The 23,305-nt window shown below is 39.0% G+C and overlaps 1 protein-coding gene across 3 annotated transcripts in view; it reads right to left on the bottom strand.

The window, feature by feature from the left end:
* Positions 1 to 23,305, bottom strand: part of LRP5 (LDL receptor related protein 5) — a 166,906-nt gene that overhangs the window by 87,911 nt on the left and 55,690 nt on the right. For all 3 annotated transcript variants that reach the window (XM_082486003.1, XM_082486002.1, XM_082486001.1), the window contains exons 4-5: positions 19,959 to 20,155; positions 17,834 to 17,965 (exon numbers count right to left, since the gene is read on the bottom strand). In XM_082486003.1, the coding sequence (XP_082342129.1) occupies positions 17,834 to 17,965; positions 19,959 to 20,155 (329 nt within the window). The remainder of the gene's footprint in view (positions 1 to 17,833; positions 17,966 to 19,958; positions 20,156 to 23,305) is intronic.

Genomic DNA, 23,305 nt, shown 5'->3' with positions numbered 1-23,305 from the left:
AGGTGGCAACTTCCAGTTCCCAACAGCCCAGACTGAATGAAAATGGCCAACACGGGGCATATATCTTTTGATCCCACTAAGAATAACAGAAATTTAACCCTCATGAGAATATTCTTCTAGAAATAATTCTCACCTAGGCATGCATATGGAGTTCTGGAGACTCAGAAGTTGAATCTATTGTACATCAAAAACAAACTCACATTTATTTTGGGAGCTGGACTGTGCTGCTATTTGCATTTAGGTTTGGAAATCAGAGCTTAGTCTCAAAATAATATCTCAGAAGCTCTGAAAAGAAATAGTGCTCAGGCTGCAAGTGTATAATAAAAGGAAAGGATCTAGAAAAGCAGTGTTCTAACACCACCCAAATAAGTTTGCAACGCAGCACAGAGGACATAGTTTGATATGCACTTTGAACTACCTCAAGTCACCACAGCTCCTGAATGAACTGGTGCTGCCCTCCTCTTTGCCATGGGCTGCTTGTTCTCACTTCTGTATCATCCCTTCTCACATGTAAGCACAGCATGGCTGTGTGTTGCAAACCACATTAAAGAGCTGATTCAAACAAAAACTAATTCAAAAGAAATAAAGCTATCAGCCTAAGTTAACAACTAGACCGGTTCACTGCAGAGCTCCACAAACACATGTGCTGGCATGGGGAGGGACTCCAGCAATCATGCTTCTTTCAGTCAGCGTTATGTGACAAGGTTTGATAACTACAGCATCAGTGGTACCAACAAACTTTGAGGGAAGGCTTGGGTAGAAGGAAAGCAACAATAATTCGGAGCTCAAAAACCACGTGGAGAAAAGGGAGGAGGGAAAGCTCATACATTTGCGACAGCAAAGCAACAGAGATGTCTACCATCAAATTTCCTTAATACAGATTTTCTAACTTCAAAGGTGGCAAAATAAAAACAGGTTTTCAGGAAAAGTGTTTGTTATGCTTGAAACTTCTGCTCACTTCTCTGGACAGAGCAAAACTAGTAACCTGTTGCCCAAGTTCAGAAGGCAACAGCCCCAGGTGACCAGACAACTCATAAGGCTTCCTTCCTCCATTGCCCTCTTATGTTAGTGCAGCAACAGTTTTTCATTTTTTCAAGTTTTCTTTCTGTTAAGGGAACAATGTGTATCAGTAATCCTTAGAAAACACTGCTAGCAAAAGTATTAATTTTCAAAAGCTTTATGAATCTCCTGGATTTTAGCACCTTTACTAAATAAAAATAATGGGATACCTAAAACAGTATTTGATATTTTACATTATGCTTAAAAATTTTGGTTTACTTCCTGAATAGTGAAAAATAAATCAACTGTTTTCTTAAAAAGACCATGATAGACAGAAGTCCAATATACAGCTTACACCTCCTCTTCTACCATGCATCTTTGCTAGATGTATATTCCAGCAAATCGTTTTTGAGAGATTAACTACATATAATGGCAAACAGCATGAACTAAAAGTGACACTGTCAACTACTTCAGAGTCCATCAAATCCAAGACAGTTCCCAGACAGCTATTTCAAAATGCTGAGAACAAAAGCAGTCCATAGTCTGTGGTGCTGTTCTAGCTCTCTATATGAAGGATTACCCCATGAACAGTAGTCTCAGGGCTACACTGACATCTCTGGTTTAGAAAATGGGTCAAAACCAAGATAATATGGAGAGAATCAACTTTAAGCAGAAATGGAGGACCTTCAGAATAGTAAAAGGGTTGTATTCAAAACTGATCCTTGCGGTATTAAAAATGGTATTTTTATGGAGCCTGTTCAAATAGAAAGGGTTTTAGATCTCTTTTGTTTCATTAACTTATTTGTGGTGACATTTTGTTAGAAGTACTTAACTGGTATCAAGTCCCATAGTGCTAAGTATTAAACATACTTGTTTTTTTATGACATTACCATCTCCAAAGAACTTACAGTGTCACCAGACACTGGTTTGTCCAACGCATGTTAGCTTGACAACAGCAGAAATTAAAAGGAACCCAGGTCATATTATATATGGATTAATATTACCTCCATGTTGCCTCCAACAGTACAGATTGTCTACCACCAAATAGTCTCTTTACAGGAAAAAATTTCAAAAGGTCCTATTTCTTAATACATTTAAACATACAGAAAACATTTGATTTTCTAATGCAAATTAAAATTATACCTTAATAGCCAAAGCAGGAAAAAAACACTGTTTTAACAGAGCACCTGCTAACCAGGACACTGATCTGCAACTGCAGAGGTCAGAGAGCAAGCTACTACAGCAGAAACAAATACCTCATGTAACAAAGTGTTATGTCTTGCTTCTATGTTTCTGAAATATTTCACTCCTGGAAGCCAAAATAAAACCTCCTGTTTAGTGCAAGTTATGCAAAAATTCAGGCCTCAAAACTCAGCACAGAAAGGGGGACGTATCTGGTCATCCAAGTGCTCTACAAACACAGAGGAGATTTAAATTATAAATTAATTTTAAATTATTTTAGCTCAACTGTCTCAAAAAGTGAGGAGCACTGCAGCTGTTCAGCCACCCACAGCACTCTGAGTTTCATACCTGTCTTAACCTCTGAATTTCTACGATAGTAATGTGTCTGCCATCATAATATTGAAGTACAAGTAGAGTGAAGCAGAGAAGCATCAAATATATGCCTAGCAACTGATAACACAGCAATTACCAATATTACATGTATTTCCAAGACAAACAACATTACAAGCACCTTTGCATGGGAACAGACAGATAAGAATCAAATGCCTATGTCTGCCTCTTCACACAACTGATTGTAGCTTCACCTTGGTTCACTGCAAACAAGTTCAGAGTTGAACATACCAGAGGAAGGACTGGGCTAAGGACCAAATTATGCCTAGAGATGCTGGCTATACAACAGGCTGAAAGACACTGTTCATATCCCCCTAAAATTCACAAGTAATACTAAAACAGTCTTCAGTTCCTCACAGCAGCAATAATTGGACTCAATTTTATCTGGTCCAGCTCTGTCATATGTTCACCTGTGCACATGATCATACATTCACTTGCATACAAAATAAGATTTTGACCAGGAACAGGACAGCCAGGACCCCTTGAATCAGCAGTTACACAATGACTACAACCTTCTTGCAAAGGGAAGAAAACAATCCTGTCTCATCTGCTCTGGCTTTTTCTGCAGGCAAACATTACTGTAGAAATATTCCCAACCTCAGTTCTGTCCCACGGACACACACAGCTGAAAACAAACAGGGAGAATAAAATTTTTCTCTGCTGACCTAGAAGACCAGAAAAAAAAAAAATCTTCACTTCAGTTGACAACTGGGACAGTTTATTGGTAATTGAACCAGATGCTTCTTGGGAAATTCTTCTAATTTCTAACATACCTCTAACTGAGACTTACGGGAAAAAGAAATAATAAGGGAAATAAGCTACCTGGCCAATTTAAAGTTCTATTTGCTTGCAATTCCTACCGTAGAGATGCTTAAAATTCAGTCAAATTATGACACAATAAGACCCTTGGCAGACATGCATCTATATCCTTGGACATTAGAAAACATATGAACAGAGAAAACATTATTACAGCATATCTCACTGTGCTCCACCCCTCTGCTAGAAAGTTGGTAAAAGATCATTATCGTAGGTAATTTCTGATAGGTGCAAAAATCCTGGCTTTTATTATAATGCAGTCTAAAATCACAGTATTGGTTGTAACCATATTTGATTCTATTAACAAATTTCTGCTAGAGAAAAAAGAGTTGGCAGCAGGCTCTGAGCACATCACTAAGAGATGAGAACTTGACATTGGTTGTCTCTAAAAACCTGGACAAACACGCTTCTCTGGCTCATTAGTTTTATCTGTATCATGGAGGTATTTTGATTATTAATGTTGGCAGGAATGTTTTCAAGGCTACAGAAGTGTTATGCTGTGACTTGCCTAGTGTTATCCTAGATACCCTAGAAGCTGCCTAATACATTAAAGCCATTATTTACCTAGTGCTAAAGAGCTACGGCATTTATTTAATTAAATTCATCTTCAAAAACCTCTCTCACCACAGTCACTTCTGTAACCACATGATTAAGAGATTCCCAGCAGAATTGCTAACTGTTATGACATGGTCATATATAACACCATACAATGAACAAAAGCCTTTTTTTGGGGGGAACGGGGAATGTAAGTATTCCAACATCACAATTGCAGCAACCAAACACTTCAGCAGAAACGTATGTAAAGTCCTCAATGCAAACCATAGATCAGAAAACCAGAAGGAATTAGGTCCCTCTAAATTTTCAATTTAGAAAGCATTTTAAAAGACCCAAGTTTGAATGGTTGTTTTATTTTTCCAACTGGTTTAAACTTCAAACTGTTTATTTTTCTCTAGTTTTTTTTTTTATTCAGCAAAAGCTTTCTGCAGACCTTCCACAAAACATTTCAGTAGATCTAAAAGCATAAAAGCCTAAAACTGTTCTGGTTAACATGCAGAACAATACCTGAATTTAAAAAACAAACAGAACAGAAAACAAAATAATACCATTCAAGGCAGTTATTCTCACTCCCTGAAGACCATAATCTCTCTTTGCAATCAAGAAATCCTACAGAAGAAGGTTAATAGACTTGTTTTTTATGCTCGTACATGCGATGCTTTCCTTCCATACCCAGTAATCAATTATTTTTAATATGCATGCTAGGTATAGTGTTTACTTTGATTTGGTTGGCTTGTGCTCTTCATATCAAAAATTCATGCTTCAGTGCTGGAAATGGCAAAATTTGCAAAATTAACTGCAATCAGAGCTGACAGCAGTGAAGCAGGACATCTCACCCACTTGACAAGAGCCTGTTTTATTCTTCCTTTGGCCCACTTCATATTTGACGAGTGACAAGACATCTATAATACAGTAACAAATGCTCCAATGTATTCACCCAACCTAAACAAATGTAGACTGCAGTGGCTGCCTCTGCTAATCTATGCCAGAAAACTCCATGTTACTCCTTTCCCATTTGTCTGTCTGCTAATTAGGCTAGAACAATGCTCCATTGTGGGACTCTTCCCTCAGTTTTATGTATGTGCATGTGCACGTTTCTGCATGTATAGACTCAGTCTATTTACAGGCAACTTTGGAAATCTATATTTGTCGGGAAAAAAAATTAGAAAAACTGTAAAAATAAGAAAGCTTTTAGCTCTTCTCCAAAGAACAAAATAATAAGCGCTTTTTGCAAAGAGTGCGTTAGAAGCACTTTGACTGCAGGCAACTCTTTCACAAGCTGAGTACAGGCTATCTCAGCACTGTTGATAAACTAAAAAGATTTATCAGAAAAGCAAGGGATTTTTTAAGCAAGGGATTTTTTTTGCTAATGCTGTAAGCCAGTGAATTACCTGGCAAAGTTTTGGTCTATGGCAAAAAGGAGGGGGGTACAAATTATAGGGGTGGGAGAAAACTTCATTATTCTGTATGGAGTGTACGAAGATGGGCAACGTTGCCATGCTGTTTAATAAGCTTGTCAACATTCAAAACAATTACAACATCTTGCACAAGGGTTTAGCATTAGCCGCTCTTCACACCACAGGTAAAATGATGTAATTTTTCTTTAATTTTCTTTAATTTTTTTTGAAAATTTTTTAACTCACTATGAGAGGATTAAACCAACAACACTGTGGAAAACCCCATTCCTGCTATTCAGCTTCCACAGAAAATAAAAGTATTTAAGGAGTTGTAACAAACTTTAGTAATATCCAGACACAAATGGAAATTCTTTTTATATATTCTCCTTGGGTACCTTAACAGAGCCAGCTGCAACATAAACAGCACTGCGAATCCCAGTTCAGGTCTTTATTTACCTTCCAGTCTGAGAGGAAGAGAGCACTGCTTCATTCTGTGTCATGGCGATGGACTGGGAAAAACTGGCGATGTTCTCTACTACTCGACACTGCGGACTGGGGAGAGGATGCAACGCACATCAGGTTTACCAATTTAAAACCAAGAGTTGTGTGCAGTGGGAGTATGCAACCAACAAAAAAGAAACAGGAAAGGTTTCTTTGAAAGAATGTTTTGAGTGCCCACATTCAGACAAGACTTGATTTAATTGAAAGGTAAGTAGGCATAAAGAAAACTAACACTTGTGACAAAGAAAGGAAATACCAGAGCGCTCACGTAACTCATAAATTACATCATATCTGTCTGCATGTTACAGTGAAAAGCTATTGTCTACGGTTTCTTCCATTATCTCAGTAACAGAATTCTAAGTTACTTTGCCTGGAGTAGGAAAAAAAAAAACTAAAATTCAGAGTTATGACACATTCACACAGCCACTAAAAAAGCCCCACAAACAGAATATTAATTAAACTGTACAGCTGACAGATTATTAGCACAAAACACCTGACTAAGACAAAAGTAACATTTCTTCCAGAGAAAGCCATTGCAACACAGAAGTCAGTTACCCTACTCTAATATAGGCCTGAGCTTCTGTGAGACACACTACATAGCCAGTACTACACTTGCAAGCACAAAGCTTTGTAAAGTTCCTAATGACAGAGGAGCAGGTAACTCTCATGAAGACTTTCTCAAAATAGCATTAGTATAACAATCATAACTGCACTGGTAGTAACCAGAATCCAAGATCAGCACAGCTGTCTGGCTATCGCTGTACCAAGCAAAGAATATGCATTTATACAGAGGTTTCATCCAAAGACCTCAAAGCACTTGAACAACTAAGTCTTACCCCCCCCACCCCTAAGATCTGTCTATACTATATGAGCTTTAAAGGAAGAGAAGAGAAAGTTGGAAATGCTAAGTGCTAGAATGTTAGCTTTACAGATATCCTAGTCCCAGATTCTACTTTTTATTAACAAAAAAAGAACATCCCTTTGCACAGAATTCTTAACAACAGTTCATTGCAAGCCATAGGAAAAAGGATGGGCCAAGAAAAAGTCTGTCAGAAATCCCCACCACTAGAAAAAGCGTACAGTCTTTGGATTCCAGTATTTCCTTGCAAATCATGGTTTTAAAGTTTAAATGCACCTATTCACTGCTGGAGACATACAATCTCACTGGCTCAGAGTAAGGGATCACTGACTTTAGAAGTGACAGCCATTCTATCACCTAGTTTCCGTTTAACAAAGTTTTGATGGTGACACCATCAAATACACACAGATGATGATCAAAAATTCATTACAACCCAACAAGACACATAATTAATATTAAAAAAAAAAATGAACAGAAATGCACTTACAACAGTTTTTCTACAATCCCACTTCTGTTGACTTCTAATTGCAGATGTTTCCCACTCACCAAGAGACCTTGAACATATTAGTTTCTCTGCACTGCTGTCCTCCTTTACACAAACAAAAATAAATACTTTACATCCCACGGGCCCTCTCTGAGGCTGATAGCTGTATAGTGCTTTGAAGTTTAAGCCTTATTTATTATGTTCCAAGTGTGATGGAGCCACAGAAAATTCAATTCAGAGCTAACACAATCATCTGTCAAAGGGTAAACATCATGGAAAAAAGTTGTAAACAACTGTAAATTAGGGTTTGCAAATCTAAGGAGCGTCTCAACCTCACTGTTGCTACATCAATGCAGTAAAATAGAGCTTGTTCACCCAATGTTTGAAGAGGCACTCAAGCTACAGCAGCTTAACAACTTATCCCCAGGTCTCGGTAACTTTCCACGTGTATGTACCTAGCCTATGGTGAACGCAAGCTAACAAAGTTTACACATAAACCTTTTCAGTGCAGACCCAGGGTGTGGTTCTCCTGCAGCATAACACCAAAATCAATCCAGGGACTCAATACTGCTGGAAAGGGAGAGTGTTGCTTTTTCCTTTGTACAAACACTCACACGCACAAAAAAAAAACCCAACCACACACAAAATGAGCTAGCTACTATCTCTAACTAGACAGTGTTTCAGAGTTCTGGAAAGCAGTCGTCAATCCGAAACATGCACCATAAGTCCCAAAAGAGAGTTTCATTCACTAGCCCGGTAAAACCACTGACAACAGAGCTAGAAGATGATAAGGCAGACCTTCCAGAATGCCCCTCACTCCCTCCAGGTGTCTTCATTACAGCATGTTTCTAATGGCTTTTATCCAATGAAATCATAAACAAGTGCATTTCCATAGGAGGCTATTTCATTTTGTCGCTACACAAAGTGCTCCCCATTTAGGAGAATCAAAGTTGATATGAATAGAAAGTAATGTAATCTTTTCATACAGATCAAATTAAATCATAAACGCAACACACTAACAAAAGCAAGAGGAAAACAGACTCAAAACAAACAAGATCTATACATGAATGAAAGAAAAAAAACACTCATGAAAACATTTCATGAAATGGAGTAGAAATAGAAGAGGTAGCCTCTACATTTCCTGGATTGTCAGGTACCCACATCTGGACAGTTTTTACAACCCCTGCTGGTGTACTGAAAATGTCTCTCAGCAAAATATAGGTCCACATAATATTATTTCTTACTGAGTAAGTAACACCCTGGCCCATTGTTTTAGTGCTAAAGAATGAATAGGACGTGTTTGGAGCAAGTAGTTTAACACGGGTCCTGGTGCAGCAAATGAAATGCCATTTCCTCATTCAACCCACTGCATCTCATTTTCAATAGCCTGGAATCTGGGTAATTCTCCACCTTGCAGGAACCATTGTACACTACTTGTACGTTTGACCTGTTATCCAAACTTTCCCTCTCATCTGCTGCAAAATACCCACAGGTCATAGAATCATAGAATTGCTGAGGTTGGAAGGGACCTTTAAGATCATCAAGTCCAACCATTAACCTACCCTGACAAAACCACTTCTAAACCATGTCCCTAAGTACCACATCTACCCTTTTTTTAAACACCTCCAGGTCCTTTCAGTAGATCATCTGCTGGCTGGAGGGAAGACACCACTATGATTAGGGAACTAATGTGGCTGCAGGCATTGAGGGAGATGCCAATTACATAAATCCTTTCTTCAGAGAAGGCTCACAGTAATCTTTAAGAAGTTCCATCTCTGCCCAACAAAGGAAAAACATGAGATTGACAATTCCTTGGTAAGCAAAGGAAGCACAATACACCTTTGGAAGTGCAATAGGGAGAGCGGAATGAGAAAAATGTCTTCCAGAACTTGTGGATAACACCTCCCTCCGGTAGTCAACACCATAGACAGGACAGAAGACAGCTATGAAGTGAAAGCATCTTGCAACCAAAAATCATGGTTTTCCACAGCTGCATTTCAATCACAGTGGGCAAGGGGGACAGACAGGTATGCAGGCAGCTGTTGAGGTTCTAGTAAATAAGCGAAAATAGAGTTTTCCTTTTGTTTATTTCCCTCATGACAAACAGATTAGGACATGAGTGCTCATTCCCAATACAGACCCAAATCAATGCTAGAATATAATCAGAATTTATCTACTGATGTGCAAGATTTCTCTTCCAGCACCTTCCAAGTGCTAAAAGACTCCTGACAGTTATTTTAGGTTATTCACACAATGCCAGAAGAAGATTTCTCAGGTACTTGTAAGAGCTGATTTACAGGAATTATCCCAAATAATGAATGTCTCCCTAATCCTTCCCTTTCACAAACAGGCTGTTCGTCTCTAATTAGCAGTTTATCTACTTAATCAGAAACTCTGGATTAGTCCATACTGTTTCTCTAATCAGTCCGTGCTGTTTATCTTTATTAATTATTTTATTTAATCTTTATTAAATAACAACAACAAACACTTTAGGGTCATTAAAGAGCATCAAAAAATACCCAGAGACGATCTTAGATGCAATCCCTGGTCCCATGGAAACTTACAGGAGCTTTCCTTCACTCTCAGTAGGGCTACGTTTTCACTACCACGAAATGGACAAATCAGATTTCAGTGTACTTTATTTAACTTAGCAACTCACCTCAAGATTAGCTCTAGCTTAAGAATGAGAAATTTAAACTTGAACAGGTCTTTTAAAAATCTCACATGTTTATGTATAAATATATATAAAAACACCCGAGAAGAGGAAACCAGAAAGAGCCAAAAGTCACGGAAGAAAAAAGATGTGCTAACAACCAAAATAGTATCATTTATCCACGTAGGGGACCAAGCAGGCACTTGACATTGCACCAGAGGATTTTCTATACCTGTATTCAGCTGCAGTATCTAATAGGTCCTGATCTTTAGAGGGATACAAATACTCAAACTTCCTTTATTTCTGCTCTATACTTTCCCCTCTGTCAAATCTTAAAGCAAGTCACTAGTAGGAGTAAATGCAGTCTCAAATATTTATCCTTAACATATTAACCAGCTGAATTTTTTTAGACAGCCTTTAGGAAGAGACCCCTGATAGAAGTAATCTATTACTTCATTTATGTTTTTATAGCCCTTGCTAGAGATGACTGTGCTCAGTCTACTTCAAATCATAGAGTGTCTCAAGTTGAAAGGGACCCATAACGATCATCAAGTCAAACTCCGTGTTCCTTGCAGGGCTACCTAAAAGTAAACCATATGACTAAGAGCATCGTCCAGATGCTCCTTGACTTAGATCTATACTGAGCAATGCTCAGCATATTAAAGGAACATACTTCAGTTGGCACTGCCCATAGTTCCAGGCATCACTCCTTTGTGCAAGCTTCAAAATACCAAGAGCATTTCTCTGAGAGTATGACAAAATTGGAGGTCATGGATAGAGAAGGAATATCTCCTATAGGTGGACATCAAGCTCTTACTGATGTTAAAGATCAGAGACTGGATTTAGCACTAGAAGATAGGAGTAGTGTAGCTATAATGAGAGACTGCTGATGTTGTTTTGCCACTAAATGTTTCCCCCTGCCAAACACTTGCTTAAGTTGCACTTGATGTCACATTTGTCACCTATTTTTTGCGTGGCATGCAAATGCACCTATACCTCAACCATCCACATGCCTTCTTACCAAGAGGTGTCTCATCTTGCTTTCAAATAGAAGAAAGGGAATAGACTCCTCATCTTTCCCAACACAAATGGAAAGAAAATAAACCAAGTGTAAAATTAAATATCCAAGAGATTTCAGTGTGAAGAATGCCTACAGAAATGCACAGAAAGGTTTGGGGTTTTTCTGTGGAAGCAAGCACTAAAAGATTCCTCTTAATGGAGACTTACATTTGGTTGGAGAGGAATTTAGGTATAATAAATGTGTATAACACACGTTTGATGTATTAAAAGTACATCTGCCACAGGTTGCACAGGAAACAGAGAAATCACCCAGCACAGAACAAGCAGATAAAATATCATCAGGGAACTTCCCTCATATTAGAGGGTAAAATACATCATGCAAAATTAAGAGGAAGACTTTACAGAAATGAATAGCTTTCCCTCCAAACTCCAGAGAAGATAAAGAAAACAGAGCTACTGTTTGCAAAATTGTTGTGGGTTAACCCTGGTGGGCAGCTAAGCCCCACCCAGCCACCCACTCGCTCCCTACAGCGGGACGGGGGAGAAAATGGGAAGGGTAAAAGTGAGAAAACTCATGGGTTGAGATAAAGACAGTTTAATAGCTAAAGCAAAAGATGTATGCACAAGCAAAGCAACATGAAGAATTTATTCAGTACTTCTTGTCAGCAGGCAGGTGTTCAGCCAATTCCAGGAAAGCAGGGCTCCATCACACGTAATGGTTACTTGGGAAGTCAAATCCCGTAACTTCAAATGTCCCCCCTTCCTCCTTCTTTACCCCAGCTTTTACTGCTGAGCACGATGCTGTATGATATGGAATATCCCTTTGGTCAGCTGGGGTCAGCTGTCCCAGGTGTGTCCCCTTCCAACTTCTTGAGCACTCCCAGCAGGCAGGGCAGGGTGAGAAACAAAGCAGCCTTGACACTGTGCAAGCACTGTTCAGCACTAGCTAAAAAATCCCTGTGTTATCAACACGGTTTGATCACAAATCCAAAACATAGCACCATATGATCTACTATGAAGAAAATTAACTCCATCCCAGCCAAGCCCAGTACAGTAATTTTAGTAAAATTTAGTAAAAAAACTAATGATGCCCATGCCAAGTGAAATTGCTGCAATGAAGCTGCGTAATAAGTAGAGTAAAATTCTGGAGCTTTTACTGAAATATTTTATCCATATACTGCAGCAAAGCATTACACATTTAATGAGGAAAAAAAAAACTGGAAAAATATATTTTTAAACCTTGGGATACGCAGCTTCCAGAAGCTGTATGAATCTGGGCTAATTCTGACGTTGTGTAGCTGTGAGTACTCTTGCTGAAGTTAAAAAAATATACAATAAAAAAGAACACTAGCTGAAGTCCCAGTTTATCCTACTTATTAAAGGTCCATAGCCATAGACCCAAACTGGTAAAAACTTGGGAGGGCAGGGTGGGGAGTATTTGAGCTTTCACTCAAAATGTTTTGTGGTATCAGCCATGGATGACAGGTGTGGTGGGTTGACTTTGGCTGGATGCCAGGTGCCCACCAAAGCCACTCTATCACTCCCCCTCCTCAGCTGGACAGGAGAGAGAAAATATAATGAAAGGCTTGTGGGTCGAGATAAGGACAATTACTGTCACGGGCACAACTTGACTTGACTTGGGGAAAATTAATTTAATGTCTTGCCAATCAAATCAGAGTAGGAAAATGAGAAATAAAAACTAAATCTTAAAACACGTCACCCCCACCTTTGCTTCTTCCCGGACTTAACTTTACTCCCCAATTCTCTACCTCCTTCCCCTTGACCAGTGCAGGGGAATGGGGAATGTGGGTTGTGGTCAATTCATCACACATTGTCTCTGCCACTTCTTCCTCTTCAAGGAAAGGACTCCTCACACTGCTTTAGCATGGGGTCCTTTCCACAGGAGACAGTCCTCCACGAACTTCTCCAATGTGAGTCCTTCCCACGGGCTGCAGTTCTTCATGAACTACTCCAGCATTGGTCCTTTCCACGGGGTGCTGTCCTGCAGGAACAGACTGCACCATAGGTTCCCTGCAGGGTCACAAACCTGGTCCAGTGTGGACTTCCCATGGGGTCACAGTCTCCTGTGGGCATCCACTTGCTTTGGCATGGGGTCCTCCACCATCTGCAGGTGGATATCTGCTCCTCTCTTAACCTCCATGGGCTGCAGGGGGACAGTCTGCCTCACCACAGGCTGCAGGGGAATCTCTGCTCTGGCACCTGGAGCACCTCCTCCCCCCCTTCTTCACTGAACTTAGTGTCTGCAGAGTTGTTTCTCTCACATATTCTCACTCCTCTCTCCGGCTGCTGCAGCCCAGAAGGCTTTTTCCCCCCCTTCTTAAATATGTGTTCACAGAGGCACTACCACCATCACTGATGGGCTCAGCCTTGACCAGTGGTGGATCCACCTTGGAAACAGCCGGCAGGACACAAGGGAAGCTTCTAGCAGCTTCTCACAGAAGCCACCCGCTACCAAAAGCTTGCCATACAAACCCAATACAATAAGTTATGAAATTCTGTCAAATTAATTTTAGTTAATGTACAATTGACTTACTTGGTACCATGATATCAGAAAATGATGTGCAGTGAGAGTTAGATCCTTTAGGAATACAACACTAACAGGCAGAGGGAATTTAGGAAGTCAGTGACCACTTACAGGGAAAGATATCCACTTCTTAAAAAAAAGATGAAGCTTTTGACATCCTTGTAGAAAGCCTGCAGCAATAGTTGTGTGCCAGCAACACTGAATACAGCAATAAGAAATTATATATTTTCCAGAAACACAAGAGAAACAGGCTGCTGAACACTGTTTACAGAAACCAGCTCAATCTTGGAAGGATGCATACAGATAGCTGTTGTACGAGAGACTGGGATCAGGGTTTAATTAGAATTAGCTGACAAGATAAACAACAAACCTCTAGACTTGCTTGAATGTGATTAAACAGAACCACATGGTCAAGTCAAAGAGGGAAGGAAAAATGCAGGGAGAGTCATCCAACATTTTGAGACTGCACCTCCGCCTAGCAGAGCAAAGCAAACCTGCTCCATGAAAGCAGAACAGGATGGCTCCATTTTGCCTGGAAACGTTCGCATTAAGTGGTGCAAATTATACCAAAGGAGCACCAGAGCTGTAGTCAGAAACAGATAAATTCATGCCATTCACTGTGCACCAAGGAAAGCAAGAATGAGAAGCATGAGGATGGTGAAGCTGCTCAAAGGAGATGACATGCAGCTATCACCTGAAGACTCTGCCCTGCAAGATAAGAAAGGTTCAAATAGTTTACTGTTGGAGACATGACACTAGCTATTAATATATTTGTCTTTCTCACAACACTTCAAACTACTACTAGCTCAACAACAGAACTCACTAAATCCTAGGAAGGGAACCTCAGGACAGAAGAAGAACAGCTCAAAGGAGCCCTCACAGACAAACAAGACTCATGGATCACAATAATTCTGTTCATAAAGAAGGTAAATGTGATCCTTAAACAAAGAAAGAAAGAAAAACCTCAAGATAGCCCTAAGTCAGCCAAATGACTGAAAGAAGATCCCCAAGCTTTTAAAACTTTCACACTTCTGCTCTGCTTTCTAAATTGGCCTATTTACTTGTCCACGGCTGATCAAACCAATCTTTGCTTCCCTGAAAATATTCGTAGAACACACAGAAGTCTTTGGTCTTAAGACTTTGATTATTTGCATCAGAAAGCATCTAAACCAAGAAACTGAAGATTAACTAAAGCAGGCTTACAATTTTATGACTGCATGAATAAAAAGCTAATTGAGCAGAATTACACAACCCTTTTAAATGACTGCATGCAAACCTTTGCTTCTTTCTCAAACATTCATTGCTCAAGCAAGCTTAGAGAAGACTTTCAAACAAAAAAAGGCAAATTAAAAAACACACACCACACTCCCCCAAATCAAGAAAGCCACCTGGTCTAAGAACAGAAGCTCTGTTTTGAAACATGAAATTACAGAGGTCAGTCATTCCTGGAATTTACAACTAAGGGTACTACTTAGAGTACTAAGAGTTACTACTGACAAGGCCACCCTCCACAGGACCTTCAGATTAGAGCCATTGGCCTCTGATGGCCGTTACAAACTGTGACTTCATTACCTACTACACAGGCAAGACTGGGTTCAGACACCTATCTAAAATCGCCTATTTGGCCACATCCACCAAGACAGTAGTGGTCCTGCACAACTTCTTAAGTAATTCCAAAGATCATAGCTTGAATATTCACTTTGCTAAGCATACATGGTCAGGTGCAGCTGATTTACTTCCCAAACTTACAACCCCTCTGCTTATTGATATGGGAACTTCAAGCAAGTCCAAAGCATTTTCACGGCCAACAGAGGAAAACAGACTTAATATCATATGTCTGGAGGGAAGCAACACAAAACATCTAGCTGCACAAAACAAGTACATATTCCCAGAGAGGAACTTACACTTGATGCCAGTTGCAATCTATCCTTATATTTAATATCTATTATTAATGATGGATATCTACTGCAGAGCTAGTTTTTTTATTTATACAACTACTTAGAAACAGAGAGAAAGCAAGAATGAATCAACACTGAAAGCCAAAACTACAGAATAATGAACTATTCTTTTAATATAGACACAATACTTATGGCTTCAGCATATCAACAGTTAGATGTTTAGAAAAAGTGTAAAAATCCAGAGTTTGGTGTTTCGATGCATACAGACATAACCCACAGCAAAGCAAATAGTGGCATAGCCTGTCCTTGAATTCATGTTTTTTTAATTACCCAGGTCCATTGCTATTCAACACTCTTTCTAAAGAGCTACAGAGCTCTCATACCTGAACAGGTATTCTTCAATATTCTAAAGGGCTGAAATAGCCTAAGAGCCACAGGGCTTTTCTGCACAAGAACACTTTCCGACAGAGATATACAGTAACATTATATAGTCATATTTGCACCAGTAAACTCCCCATGTGGACACAGATTTTGAGAACAGAATGCTTCTTCCTCTTGCAGACAAATCCCCAGTAGCATTTGCATAATTCACTTAAAAGTCTAATGTCAAAGAAACCGATATGGCCAAGTGACTTTGTACTTTCGCACTTTTGCCCAAGCCAACGGGGAACAAAATAGAAAAGTAGTCAACACTGTTGCATCCGTAGTTCCTGATACAACTTTACTACAAAGGACTCGTGCAGAGAACAAAAAGTCAGTTCCTTGCAACCAAGGAGTTAATTAATTAGAGGGGAAAGGGAAGCACATGGATATTGGCATAAGGCAGACAGGACAACAAAAGATGTGGAGCTTGGGAAAGAAATAATCCATAAAACTGAACCGAAAGGCCACATTCTTATGCAAAACCAGATTTCCTGTTCCCATCCCACTTTTTTGCCCTCCTTTGACAGAACACCCTTGACAGATTGTCTGGCCTGACAATGGAAAGGTGAAAGCACAGTATCAGCAGTCACTCCTGCTTGTGCAATCTGCCAAAATGTCAAAAGCAAGCTGACCTTCATTCCCACTGCCAGAAACATGAGGTCAATATGAACGTCTAAATAGGCTGTCCTGAGCATTCAGCAATGTACTTTTTTAAAAGCTGTGAAAGGGAAACTTTCCAAAGCTGGAAGGAAAAAAGAGAAAGGTCTTTCAGCAGCAGCAAGGACTACCTTATAAGCCTTTCAATTGCAGCAGGATGAGCTAATAAAGCTGGCCCTTAAATCCTGGAGGTTCAGTGTTCAAATTCTGCTTCAAGTTCACAAATGAAAGGAATCTATTATGCTTGCTTTAGTACGCAGAGAAACCAAGCCACATCAGAAAATTACTACAGTCTTTGACGACACTTGTTGAAAACACAGGCAGCACAGTGTCATGTAGTCTGTCGGCAGAACACTCTCCAAAACTTTGCCTCCTAGTGTCCTACCACCGTATCCGTGTTAATTGCCTGCTTTTGTAAGATGCATTTTAAAAAGAGGCTTCCAGATCAATGATAAAACAAAGCTTTCAAAGTATACCCCTAGACTCATTCACCTTATGGATATGAAATATGCATCCAGTTATACTTTTCAATTAAAGTGTATACTCTAGCTATTATTCTCTGCACACCTTTCTAGTGATAATACCCAAGCTTCTCCTACTTCTCAGTGACATGGAACAGCCATCTAGAACATTATTTTCTCTAGCTCAATTATTTCAAGCAGCAAACTTTAGAAGCCTCTTTGCATGAAGCCTCACCTCACATTTGAAAATTAAATATGATGTTCAAAAAACACATACTAGACCCAGGGAGAAAAATTCTTATTGCAATTTTCTCATAAATCTTTCCCACAGAGCAGCCCAAAAGGAAACAGAAGGATGATTAATCTTCAGAACCAGAAAAAACATATTTCTATTTTAAATCTTAATTTTTCTGTACAGATTATTTCATTATAAAACTAAATGAAGCAGGGGCAACTCACTGGGCTGTCTCCAGAATAGTACATGGGCACATGGAAGTAGCCTTAAGCAAATTTTTGGCACATTTGTGTGCAGAACATGTCTCAAGTATATTGCTAACTTTGAGATGTAACTGGAAGGCAATAACTTGGCCACCACTACTGCATCATTGACCACTACTGGACAATGAATGGGAGGGAGCAGATGTCTGTCCATGGTCCATTGTCCAAACAGAAGGATGTCCTACATTAGCTTACTTTTAATGAAATTCTTCTGCTGTGGGCTCCACATACTACTTCATTCCTACAGAGAACTGGCAACACAAAAAATACAGTCAAAATTCTCTGATTTCTGATGCAAGTGATTACTTTAATTCATAAAAATCACTATCTTTGGCAGGAGCTTTGGGTGCAAAATTTCTGCCATCTTCATAAGGACATGAGTGATATTTCAGTGTGTCAGGCAGCTCCTCTCAACTCACTTCTTCAAGGCTCAACTTTTAAGTGGCAAACCCAAAACAAGTCAACACTGTCACAGTAGAAAAGGAAAGCTCCTACCTGATTTGCATGTCCTGCCATCGTCTTCTAACTGCACACCAGTGGGACAGGCACAGCTGTAGAAGGGGTCTCTTGGAGACAGCAAGCACAGATGGGAGCAACCTCCGTTGTTTTCTTCACATGGAGTGTGAACTTCAAGAAACCAAACACATTTATTTTCATTTTTCCAGAACCCCCAAAGCCCTCTTTTCTGTTATGAGGAAGAAATTATAGACCCCACACGACTGGCACAAGCTTTAGTGCTAAAAGACAGAAGATCCGCAAAATCAAGTGTTTCATTCCTCCCTCCCCAACATTTTACTTCTAGGGGCACCTAAATTGAGATGCATGCAAAAGCTGATTTTGAAAGAGCTGACAGCTCACCACATTCTCACTTTACAGTTCTTTCAATGTTTCTAAAACTGTACACAGCTAAGAACTTTGGACATCAGTTACTTTGTGGATGCTGGGTCTGCTAAGCATTATGAAAATGGAAAACAAGGCTTGGGGGGTGGTGATGGTGGGGGAGTGGCCAGTTCTATGAAAGAAGGGAAAACATAACAATTTGTACAATTGCTACATTGCAGTAGTGTTGCATGTTGGAAATATCTTTTCCTACTGAAAAGCTTCCACAGCAAGACATATCCCTGAATCACCAGGAAATCCAGAAGAGCAACATGTAAAGTCAGCAATTTTGAAAACATAAAAAAAAATAAAATTGGGTAGTGGGGAGGGACAGGACAGGGGCTGACACATGACAACTGCATGCACCTATCTCACTTACACGGGAAAAAAAATGGCAGCAAGAGATTAAACTGTAAGCATGCATAATTATGGAGAATATGGTCAGCTATTAAAAAAAAAAAAACAAATTGCAAGTTGTGCAAGATCTCTCCAAAATCAATCATAGTTTGAATAAGCATCTGAACTGCTTTCATATAAAACCACAACATTTCCGGCTAATTTGGCTTGTGTTATTTCCACTGACAGTCACAAAGGGAAAAAAAAAGGAGAGGAAGGAATACAAGCCTGGAAGTCAATGGCATCTGAGCTATTTTCAGCATATGCCATTTCCCTATGTGCCGCATTTTCTTTGTGACTGACCCAGAAATACTGTGACCCAAGGGTGGGACATTCCCTGAGCTAAAAGCAATGACAAGAATTCAGCACAGACAAACTCTTATCTGGAGCTGTGAGATAAACTAGGGTGTTGTGCATACTCGACAACCTCAATGAAAACTTGCGCATGTTTCATCACCAAGATGATCTCCAAACTCTTTTTGCTTACTTTCCAGCCTGTTTACTGACATCCTATAAACTTTACTGGAATAACAAATGTTACCTGTAGGGAAGCAGACTTTACAGTTGGCATAAATAAAGAAGCCAATCCAAATGGCAAGAGTATCTCCCCTAGGCAGGAGATGATCCTTCCCATAGCTACTCAATTATATATATTTCCACACCATTGCTTTTAAGTCCCATTCTCGCAATCCTAAAAAACCCTAGACCAACTGCCACATGGAATCACATGCATATACAAAATATATACAGCCTCATTCAATTCTCAGTTCTCTACATCTGCCTTCCTTTGAAGTAGCATCATACGTAAAGAAGAAATAGAGGAACATATGTGATTCATGTAAAAGCTGAGAACTAAATCCCTTCCATACTGAAACATCCATAAACTATTTGTTGCATATTGAAGATAAACATGATCAAGTCTGGACTGCAAAAACTGCACTTTTAACTACAAAGGGAACATTACATATTTTATGGTAATTATACTTATTATTAAAAAAGTAATGATAAGCATTTTTTCAGTTGTCTTTAAAATAATGGTGTTAATAAGATGCCAGGTGAGTCTTTAACATTCTCTTTCAGATATTACAAATCAAAAGATGTCATTGAAGCAGCGCACTGGATTTTGGATTTTGTTACCAACTGGGATAAGGAGCGAGCGCATATCAGTTCTGGCTGGAATTTTCAAAGAAAGGTACAGGACTCGGGTACTTATACCTTTAGCAACTAATCCCCTAACAAGTGTTCAAAACCTTACAACTTCACACTAACCATTTTTATGATTAATGTTTTTCCAGATAGATAAGTAATAGTCATGTAAAAAGTTTCAGGGAAAAGTAAAACATACAGTATGGCTGCCGGTCTGGACTTAAGACCTGGATGTCCATCGGTGAATATAGGGCAGACAGTATTTCTCTCCTTTTCTCTCCCGTTCTTTTGTTACAGGCATGAATGGAGCGCGTTTGCCAGTCTGTCCAATACAAAGTGTCCCCAGACAACGTCAGTGCAAAGGGATGAGTAAGACTACCTTCAACAACTTTTTGCCTAGACAAAAAAAAAAGAGCAAGGATTAAAAATACATTTCTTCCACTTGTTCCCATGCAGAAAAAATCTGGCTTTGTAAAAACTCATTTAGGAATTGTCGTCTTTTAACAAATTCACTGAACCAAGAGATTCACCTGGTGACAAAAGTGATAATCAGATTGAAAAATATAAAACAAGACTTTGCCCTTTCATAGCAACAAGGACACAAATATACTGGGTTTCATAGAGACATGGTATGTGATTCAGCTCCACACTGATCCCTGAAAGGCCTCACCAAAGTTCTTCAACAGTGCTGTGCAAATATCCAAACACAATTGCCTTTTGGAGGAAACATGGATTCGAAGAGTGCTCCTCCAATTAAAGCACTACTTTTTTTGTCTCCCTATGCAATATATGACATCTTTGCCCAGGACTTCAGTTGTGTTCAGTCCTTTCTTGTAGCAGGAAAAGGAAGAAGTGACTCAAGAGTCTCTTTAAATTACCCCTCATAACTTGGTCAGCAGCAGAAACAAATATTTTTGAGATTATCTTTGTAAATGTAGAGCAAGGGTCAGTTATATTTTTTCTAAGACTAAATATTTATAATTAATATAAATCAGAAACATTTCAGACATTTTTCAATGATGTCATTCAGCCACACCTCTTCTGGGGATGCATATATTTTCACATTGTTTATCAGCTCAACTGAAAGCTACAAAACATGACAGGATCCCCAAATGTATACATATTGCAATAAATTTGTATTATTTATATTCAGTATTTTTGGAGACATTTACTAAGTCAGTGAAAACATACTTGACAATTCCTCACTGAAAACAATGTGAACTCAGTTTTCACAAAATTCATCCATTTTATGTACACACAAACACAAATGCATACACACACATTCCAAACCAGTGTTCTGACACAGAAACCCAGTACTCAGAACTTATTCAAATCATAGAACTTTGAGAAATCTGAAGTCTCAGCACCATCCTGAAGGAAACTGAGGAAAGTATTTTTCTTTTGTCTATATTCAGACCTGCATTTAAATTGTTTCCATTGAAGAGATTAAAGAAAAAAAAAAACAAAAACAAACCAAAAACCAGTTAACATTTGGCAGGGAAATGATTCTGTTTCATTTTGAGTAGCTTAGGTACCATTCGGGGGGGGGGGGGGGGAACGGGGGGACAGGGGGGAGAATATAAAAACTACCCCCAAAATTCTTCATATGTACTCAGACATCGAGGAGTTTAAAACAGACTGACACATGCAAACAAGTATTTGCATGTACAGCAGGTAATGTGGAAAAAAGAAAACAATATTATTCTCCTTTCTGTTCTAGAGATAAAATTGGAAGTGCTCTAAAATTTCTGTGCTTCAAATTATCACTACTTCTCTCACCATAAAACACAACAGAATGATTTCACTTTCTCTTCCCACTGTCACCTTTGCTGTTGCTTCTTCACTAGTAACAGCAGTAGCTGTATACTAGTATCACAGCAGCTGTTTTCCACTATATATTGCCCCTATTTCCAACATTCTTAGATATCAAGTCTCCCCTTCTCCTGTAATTACATCCCTTGAAACAGTTCCAGCCGATGTGCCTGCAAACTGAAGCTTGCTAAGATGTAACAGGCAAGTTGCTCCAGTAAAATTAATCCACCATGCAGAATGCAAATTTCCTTTTTATTTGAATTCTGAAGTGATTCTGGGACAGAAGCGTTTGAAACACCATAAGATTTCTTTCTTGTCAAGTCTGTGTGAAACTTATTTTTGCTCTTTGTTTAAGGAACAGAAGCAACCTCCAAAGTTATCATCTAGTCTGGACCATTATTGAAGTCTACCTTGACACCAGAATTGAGTCCCAACTTCACAGACTTCTGTTTCAACATTGATCAGTGGAAGAGAAAAAAGAATAAATAAAAATTTAATTTTAAAAGAGTTAAAATTAATATTAATATTCATGGAATTTTATTAATATGCATAACATTTTAAGAAGGAAGTTTTATCATATGGTGACAATCTAAAGTATACACAGGTATATGACATCAAGCTATTATATTGGGCAACGCCTAAAAGTCCACATGCAGTTAGACACAAGGAATTTCCAGAATGCATCCTGCATAGGAATATCCCCACCTCCAGTAGTTGAGCTAAATATGTAAGAAGAAACTATTTTTAAAAGGAAAATACATTAATATTTTCTTAAAATACAGTTTCATTTATGGTTCAATAGAAAACTGCCTGGGAGGTGGCGGACATGCACTAATCTATCACAAAGTAATTCAGACAGATTGCTGAATTTAGTGTATTCAAAGGCTTGCTCGCTTTCAGGAGGCCTTTCTCTACTTTAAAAGAAGCAAGATAAATTTTACTTACCAATTACAACTTTAAGTTTTTACACATACGTGCAAGTAAAGTTTATACAATTTGTATGTGTATGATAACTGCAGAATCAGCCTGGAAACCTCACCCTGTGCCACTCGCACCCAAATCAGAGAAGTATATTCATGTTGTATTGTATGAAAATCTCTCTCATATTTTGAATTTTGAGACAGCATTTTCTTTCTGTCTATGGACCTGCAACCCAGCCTTTCAGCTACCATTCCCTTCCGTAAAGGCCTTTTCCCTTGTCTATGCTTCTGACTGTCAGTCAGTACTTGTCACTACAATGCCACCATTATCTAGCTCCTACATAGTGCTCTCAAAGGAACTTAAAGAGTGTTTTATAAAGGATGTCAATATTGTTATTCCTCTTTTATGAGTGTGAAAATCAGGCACAGAATGCACTTCGGTAAAAAAAACTGAAAACCACCATGGAAAATGCAGTGGCTGGGGGGGAGGCATATTATTGTATTACACACATATGCATAAAATAAAAACTCCTCCCACTTTTTACCAAAGCAAAATTATTTCATAAGGTATATATTTAAAATGTTATGAAATCAGGAAAATGAAAATGTCATTTTAAACTACCTGAAGACCAAAGCCAGACCAGAATGCAGAGACTTGTCTCCTCAGCAGGACATTTCACTGGCAGATGACATTCACCCTTCAGGACCAACACAACCTGCCCATTGAACACTGCACAGAAGTAAAAGTGCAATCTCAAACATCTAGGTCTGTGCTGTCTGAAGGGTCACCTCTCTGTGTCTACAAAAGCCAAAA

This window comes from Vanellus vanellus, assembly GCF_965231255.1.
Source record: "Vanellus vanellus genome assembly, chromosome: 6".
In the NCBI taxonomy this organism is placed as follows: Eukaryota; Metazoa; Chordata; class Aves; order Charadriiformes; family Charadriidae; genus Vanellus; species Vanellus vanellus.
Note: the sequence above shows the minus strand (reverse complement) of the source record. Positions and strands in the feature narration are given on the sequence as shown.